An 8,310-nucleotide genomic window follows, 5' to 3' on the forward strand; every position below is an offset into this window, starting at 1 on the left:
CGGGGGCCACGGCTAATCCCATCCTTCTGGGTCCTCAAACTGAAACCAAAGCGGAGACCCTTTTAGGTCACTGTGTCCACCACGGAGACATCTGTGGTCAGACACAAGGACTTAGGGAACTCAGAGAGCCTCTACTCCGTCTCTGTATGAGGACCATTGGCTTGGCGTGGCCTCCTTGGCCCCAAGTGGCATTGTTTCTTGTTTTGTTCTTAAGATGGAATACCTTTGTTTGTCTTTGCTTATTCTTCAATAAAGTACATACCCACTATAAAAAGATTTTAAAAAAATACTTAAGCAATGAAGAGAAGACACTTCAGAGTTGATCAGTTTGGGGATTTGTGCAGAGAGGAGAAAGAGAGGAAAGGAGGGGAAAAGGGAAGAAGAGAGAGATAATGAGAATATTGGGGCTGCACTGTAAATCTATATTCTGTATGATACAGATTTTAAGTAATATATTATGAAATTGACCTCATTTAAAATATACCTAGAGTATGTTTATGATCTGTATCACCCACATGTAGTTCACTGTGTGTGTGCGTGTACCATTGTGTTTATTCAAAATTTAAACAGTTAACTTGTTTTCATAGTTTCACTATAATAAAAAAATGTGATCAGCATCAGCATTCTTACACATACTCTGTTTTCCTGCCTCCTTTTTATTTTTTTATTTTTTATTTTTTTCTTTTTCGAGGTAGGGTCTCACTCTAGCTCAGGCTGACCTGGAATTCACTCTGTAGTCTCAGGGTGGCCTCAAACTCACAGCGATCCTCCTACCTCTGCCTCCCAAGAGCTGGGATTAAAGGCGTGCGCCACCATGCCTGGCCTGCCTCCTTTTTATTTTTTATTTTTCATAACTTGAATTCTCAATAGAGACATTGCTAAGTTGAAACTTAGTTTTAAAGCTTTTGGTGCAGGTTGCTAAATTCACTCTAAAGGGTAATATGGATCCAGGTACCATCTGTGGGTGATAGGCCTCCCCTTGCCTATGTTATTTTAATTTTTATTTTTTGGATTTTCTTTTTTCAAAGTAGGGTCTGACTCTAGCCTAGGATGGCCTGAAACTCACTGTGTAGATGGCGGCTCTCCTTGAACACCAGGACACCCTCCTGCCTCAGTGCTGGCATTGAAAAGCATGCACCACCACACCCAGATCGGCCGTTTTATTTTAAAGTGGACAAGCGGGGGCTGAGAAGATGGCTCAGTGGTTAAAGGTGCTTGTTTATAAAACCTGCTGGCCTTGAGTTGATTCCCCAGTACCAATTTAAAGCCAGATGCGCAAAGGGGCACAGGTATCTGGAGTTCATTTGCAGTGGAAAGAGGCCCCGGCAGGCCCATGCTCATATACTTTTTCTCTCTCTCATCAGAAATAAATAAAAGAATTGCTAATGCGCAACCAGGATACTTAAAGGAACCTGGGCACCCTAGGCCAGGCCATTTTTCCACTGCTTTTCCCTAAGTGCCTGAATGCTCTGTCCCATGCAGGTCTGGGGAGGGAGAGACTGGCCCTGACACAGACGGTGGGGCTCCTGCGCAGCCTGGAGCAGGAGGAGCCTTTCGACCTCTCGCAGAAGCACAGTGGGAAGAGGCCCGGGTTCCAGTCGGATGGGGAGAGCGCTGTCGGCAGTCCTTGCCCGGAGGAGGAGGAGGAGGAGAACTGCTACGAGGCAGAGCCCTGCAGCCCCGGCTTGGCCCCGGAGACTCAGCCGCTTTGTGTGCCCCAGGATCTGTCCACCAAGCCGGAGCAGCCCCCCCAGGGGCTGGAGGAAGTCTGCAAGGAGGAGGAGGAGGAGGGGGTTCCGAGCGAGGAGCAGCAGCAGCGGGAGGGACGGAGCAAGGACCACTTGGGAGCCCCAGAGATGGACTGTGTCCCCGGAGAGGAGCATTTCGGCCTTGGGTTTCTTCAGAGCAGCCGCAGGGGCCCCTCTTTTTCTGATTACTTATACCTCAAGCACAGAGATGAGAGTTTAAAAGAATTACTGGAGAGGAAAATGGAAAAACAAGCAGTGCTTTTGGGTATCTAAGTGGACCGCTTTTAAATTACATTTGGAAAATGAGAACTAGGCAGTTCAAATATAGCTTTCTGCATGAACTGTCATTTGCTGGGAACTGGAGAGAGGTGCCGATCTTTACAAATAGCTGACTAAATGTGCAGGTAATGTAAATGCTTCTCAGGCTATTCCTCGGGCCCTTAATACTTTTAACACACATGCGGGGTCTCTTCAGTGTTATTTTATGCGTCACCCCCCCGTTAATAAACTGTGCATATTTCTCTAGAATACTTCATTGTAAGCTGACCCTGAGGTGCTTTTAGAAATCGTGGTTTCCTTTGACTATCAATGCAATACACGGTAAATTTCTTTCTAGTTGTAAAACTGGTGCTTGATGTACAACCTTATTAAGAACTAGTTGGGTTTGTGGAGGTTACAGTTAACAATATTTTTACAGATAGATGGAGAATATTAGTAGTTGTGTATAGCAAATTGCCTTTATTAAATAATAACTATGCTAGGAACGATGCAGGAGGGGGCACCACTGGGAAAGATAGTCTCAAGTAGCTGCAAAGGTCAGGTGTCATTTCCAGAGACGGGTAGTTTTAGCTCCTGGAAGCCAGCAGTGTTCAGGTGTCTGCGTGGATCTCTTCTTTCATTAGACGGGACACTTGGAGCATTTTGCAGGTGACTAGCTGGTGGTCAGGAGTCCTGGCTCCTTGGACTGACCCCGTGTCCCCAGCAGAGCTCCTTCACGGTGAGCAGTGGATTGGAGCTCCGGTGTAGGGAGCGGGGTGTGGGAACTCTTGAAACAAGCTCTGACTCACTCGGTGTTCTGGAATGATCACCCACACTTATCACTACAAGGAAGACCTGGGCTGCATCCCCACTGCTGGCAACACAGAAGAGAGCCAGGAGAACCCTTAAAAAATATATATATATACATATCCATGCTGCCAGGCACGGTGTTTTCCCAACGCTTGGGAAGCCAAGGTGGGAGTGCCTCAAGTTTGAGCACATAGTGACTTCCAGGTCAGCTGGAGCTTCAAAGGGAGACCCTAACTCACAAAAGCAACCAAACAAAACCCACCAATGCCAGGACCCTGCTCCCCACACTGGGAGGTTCTGATAATCCCTCTGGAGTGGAACCCCATTACTGCTAGTTTGTATATTGCTCCCAAATGACCCTTATGTGCAGCCAGGGATAAGAAAGACCCCTGGGCTGGCATTGCCCTCTTCAGTGTCCGTATCTCCCAGTAACCGCTCCCAAGACCCAGTGGTCCACAAGTATTTCTGATCTTAGTTCAAACCACCGAGGTGGAGGACAGGAGACGAGCAATCACAATGCTGACTCAGGCCTTTATTCCTGTTCTATGAGCCTCACAAGGATACACGCGTGTGCACGCAGGCGCACACCGATGCTATGGGTATATATGTTTTGTGCTCCGTGACGCCTGTGACCATTTAGTATGTTAAGTGAGGCGTGGCTGGCCTGTGACCCTTGCGTTTGCACAGATGTTGGGACCGTGGTGGCAATGTGCCAGGGGGCTGCGATGGGTGGGTGGGCCTTAGTAGACACTTGCCACCATGGAAAGCCATACGGATGGACGGGGCTGCACGTGCGTGACTTAGCCCTGCTGGTTCCTGTGTCGGGGTCGGTGCAAAAACCGCCTCTCAGTTGGGAGTGTCAACAGTGACGGGCAGAGAGCTTTGCTTCTTCTCGCAGTTTCCAGAACGTTCCTCTAGATGAGCTGGCCCATCTTCAACTACTGGACGCAACTCTTCCCGTCAGCCAAGCTTCTTCCCCCCGAGCCTCATCTGGCCTTCACCATTCACCCGTGGGCTCTGGTGGGGTCTCTCCCACTTCTCTTGCCACTTGCCTAACATGCCTCTCGCATAACCCGCAGGAGCTTTGGGTGAAAGCGCCCAGGAAGCTGGCAGAGTAGTTTCTGGCACTGCCAGCTCATAGGGTTCTGCAATAAGCATATTCGTTCAGCAGCTTGGTATTGAGGACCTATGATGTGCTGTGCCTAAGCACAGTTGTGCAAACCTCCAGGTGCTTCTAGGAAGGTATGTGCAACTGGAAGAGGAGGAGCCAAGAAAATGTGAAATGCAACCTTGTCCTTTCCAACCAAAACAAGTCCTGTGGGAGCGTTTGAGGAAACAGGCGATGTTGAGTTGGAGGGAGGATCGTGTAGAACGGTGACTTTTAAGTCGTGTTCTGAGGAGCCAGAGGAGTCACGAGTCCCTTTATCAGGCCTTCCAGAGCCACCAGGGGAGGAGACATCCAGCTCCCAGGCCCACTTCACTCAAAGCAGCTCAGGTTTCCTCTGTTTTGTATGTTAGCATTTTAAGTAAAATTTCATTTGGAGGGAAATAAATTTTTTTAAAAAGGTTCAGGGAGTGTACTATGGAGTATGTCCCCAAGCCTGGCTTGAGTAGTGACTCTGGATGTGAGAAGATTAGTAGGTTCTAAGCCAATGGACAGCACATAATGGCAAAGCTACAGTCCTGGTTTCATATGTGGGGAACCAGAAATCCCAGCTTTCCTAGGGTCATCACTGGTACTGTCCCCATTAATACTCAAAAGCATGCCAGTGTAGGCGGCCACTTTCCCGGACACTGTGTGTGAACACAGAGCCAAAGGGAAGGCTTGGCCAGCCTTGTCCTATGGACTGATTAACTGGGATTCGAGGCTGAAGGGGGTTACTGGGACCATTCTTAGAGAACCAAAGAATTAAAAGTTGTCCAGGTCACCCACACCCCCATGACCTTCACACGATGGCCCTCTGAAGATAGGTCAGGACCAAATGTTTCCCAGGCTTTTGATCACTGTCCCTGTGAATCAGCCAAAGGTCATGTTGTTCTTTTTACTCTTTGTATGATGATGATTCTTACTGCCTTTTCATCCCTCCTTTGGTGTCTCTTTTTAAAATCTCGGACACCCCGTTGGCCATGAGGCTGAAGGTGACTTCTTCCAAGCCAGCAGGGGTTAGCAGGTTTATCTGTGTATGCGTGGCTGAGTGAGAAATCTGTGTGTGCACGCCCTGAGGCATTTAATAAAATCTTAACATTGTGTTATAAATTGTGATCCTTGTCTGCTTTGCTGGAACAAAATGTAACCGAGTAACATTCAAAACCCATCACATATTTGAACACTATTATACCAAATGTTGAATTTTTTTTAAAAGACAGAATCCTGGCGTGCTATTTAAAAACTAAAACCCCCAAGTATATAGTAACCCAAGTTATGAATATTACTTTCTGCTTCAGTGAAAAGACAGTTTACCTGGAAAGGGTATGCAACTTATATTTTGTTAATTTAAGTAAATAAAGACCACTGGGGGGAAAAAACTCGAGTTAATTATTTGCAAATACTAGAAAACTGGCGTGGAAGCTGCCATTGCTGGCATCTCACTCCTGCCATCCCTCCCTTGGCCAAAATGGCAGGGTTCAGTCTTCGGGAATTCACCCAGAGAATTCACTTCTCTGGGGTTCACCCAGAGAAGCCAGGGTGTTGGATTCTGCCTCCCTCTGGATTTCAGAAAGGATGAATGAAATCCCATCTTCAGGTAAATGACGTCCATCACTTCCTCTTTCCTGCTCAGAAAAGATTGTTCTGGAAGGATGTCTCAGGCAGGTGGCGGGAAGAGGCAGGATTGCTTCGTTCTGCCTCAAGCGAAGTTTAGGCGAGAGGCAGCAGACTGTACTTGAGCGTGGGCCCCCGATTCTGGCCCAGCTTGCCTTGGTTCAGTGCCTGACTGGCTCCCTCCCAGTCTCTGAGATCTGAGACCCATTCTTGAGCTTCTCTTGTGTCAAGTTCCTTCATCTGTAAAGTGGAAATAGCATTCAACCTTCCTCGTTGGGTTATTGTGTGGGTTAAATGACTTAAGCGACACAAGACACTTAGCGTGTGCCTGGCTCACCTTGTATGCTATGTAGGAATCAGGTGTTCTCATGGTCAGTGGCACAGCCAGACAGCAGTCAGCTCTCTCCTCTGCAGAAAACCCACAAAACTCTGTTAGCATAGGAGTGTGTCCATTCCAGGCAGCTGCCCACTGACTACACAGTAAAACTAATGCATCCTCCATTATATGCCAGGCCCTGTGCCCGGTGGAAATGGAAGTTGAGAAGAGTGAAGCACTTGCCCGAAATTACCTAGTTACGGAGCTCTTCCTTGCCCTAGGCACTCAGCTTGTTGCAGAGTTGGTTTCTGTGGAAGCAGAGGCTGAGACACATCTGGGTGAACGATGGTTCGTAAGGATCAGCCTCAGTGAAAAGAGGGTAGAGAGAAGAGCAAGCAAGGAGCGAGACTAAACCGTGGCACAGGCGAAACCTCAGCCAAGGTGGCTGGCAGCCATAAGCAAAGACCGTCCATCAGGTGTGGTTCCTCTCCGCCCTGGGGCTGCTGAGCACCCGTCTCCCAGGGGCGTCCAAGGCAACTGTGGAGCAGGGTCTTGAGTGGCCGTGAGGGCGACAGGAAGAAACACCCAGGAGACAGCTTCAGAGAACAGCTCGTTTATTTGCCAAGGGCATGGGATTATAAGCATCTGTGAAAGAGCAGGAAGAGGTACAGGTGATAAGGGGATTGGTAAGTTCAAAGGCCCTGCTGATGCCGAGTTAGCACGTAGTGATGTCACGGGTGAGTGGGAAAAGGTCACAGGGTCTGAGTGGTAGCGGGAAAAGGTACAGGGTACGGGTTGTAGGGGGATGGGCTGTGTGAAGGCTGTTGGCTGATACCTCATTAACATATAGGGATGTCCAGGTGTCCCGGGCTGTGCGGGAGAGAGTGGCGGTCCGACTTTATGGGGGTCTAGGCTTGCTGCGACCTCCTGTAGCCCAGGGCCCTTAGCTGTGCCCAACAATCAGGGTGGTACCAGGTTGGGCAGAAATGCCAAGGCCACTGTGTCCACCCATCCCCATCACCACTTGCTTTACTTCCACCCAGAGGGGGGCTGCCAGGAAGAGCGAACCTGGGGCCTAGGCACCCAGAGCCTTGCTGCAGCCTGTATTCCCAAGGCCTTGGCTCGTCCAGTGCGGTGGTACATCTCCGCAGGTCCCCTAGTGATGAATACCCCAGGTCACTTTGTGGAGGAGGTTCATGGAGCTTTTGCTGAAGGATCTCGAGAGGCCTTCCTTCAGGATGGAATACTTAGGAGGATCGTTTCAGCTCCCACAGCTGCAGTTTTGATCTAAAGACCAAAACTGACCTTTCTTTTCTCCTCCTCTGTAATCCAATACCATGGTTTGAATATATCCCCCCCCTCTTAAATTATCATATTAGGAACTTAATCCCCACATTCATAAATTCATATGCTAATGGTCTGTGGAGGCAGAGACTTTGGGGGAATTGAGATTAGATGAGTTTGTGAGGATGGATTCCCCCATGGTGGACGACAGTGATGGCTTTATAAGAATAAGAGAGACCTGGGTCTGGAGAGATGGCTTAGCGGTTAATCACTTGCCTGTGAAGCCTAGGGAGCCCAGTTCGAGGCTCGATTCCCCAGGACCCACGTTAGCCAGATGCACAAGGGGGCACACGCACCGGGAGTTCATTTGCAGTGGCTGGAGGCCCTGACGCACCCATTCTCTCTATCTATCTATCTATCTATCTATCTATCTATCTATCTATCTATCTATCTATCTCTCCCTCTGTGTGTCTGTCGCTCTCAAATAAATAAATAAACATAAACAAAAATAAATTAAAAAAAGAATAAAAGAGACCTGAGTTAACACACTCACTCTGCCTTTTTGTGTAATGCCCTTTGCTATGTTATAATCGAGCAAAAATGCTCATGCACTTCCCAGCCCTCCCAGAAGCATGAGCTAATTAAAACCCTGTTCCTGCTGGGTGTGGTGGCGCACGCCTTTAAGCTCAGCACTCGGGAGGCAGAGGTCGGAGGATCACCATGAGTTTGAGGCCACCCTGAGACTACATAGGGAATTCCAAGTCAGCCTGGACTAGAGTAAAACCCTACCTTGAAAAAACAAAATAAAGAAATGGCAAAACACCTATTCCATATAGATGATCCAGTCTCAGATATGCTGCTATAGCAACAGAAAACAGACTAAGATGCCCACTGTAGATTTTTTTTACCATTAGATATTGCCCTAGTCAATCTCAGTGGCTTTCCTGGTAGCATCACCCAGGTCCTTACACCCAAGAGAGTTGAGCTCTAGTCTCTGCTATGGACTGAGTGTTTGTATTCTTCCAGAATTCATATGCTGAAATCACAATATCCATTGTGATGGTATTTGGAAATGGATGGAGATCTTTTCTTTTTCTTTTCCTAATTTTTTTATTTTATTAACAATTTCATGA

At 48.1% G+C, this 8,310-nt stretch overlaps 1 protein-coding gene across 1 annotated transcript in view; it reads left to right on the forward strand.

Moving 5' to 3' along the window:
• Positions 1–2,276, forward strand: part of Znf366 (zinc finger protein 366) — a 79,869-nt gene extending 77,593 nt beyond the window's left edge. The window contains exon 6 of the mRNA XM_004651395.2: positions 1,483–2,276. Coding sequence (XP_004651452.2) covers positions 1,483–2,021 — 539 coding nt within the window. The 3' untranslated portion in view covers positions 2,022–2,276. The remainder of the gene's footprint in view (positions 1–1,482) is intronic.
• The last annotated feature ends 6,034 nt before the right edge of the window (positions 2,277–8,310 follow it).

This window comes from Jaculus jaculus, chromosome 14 (assembly GCF_020740685.1).
Source record: "Jaculus jaculus isolate mJacJac1 chromosome 14, mJacJac1.mat.Y.cur, whole genome shotgun sequence".
Taxonomy (NCBI): Eukaryota; Metazoa; Chordata; class Mammalia; order Rodentia; family Dipodidae; genus Jaculus; species Jaculus jaculus.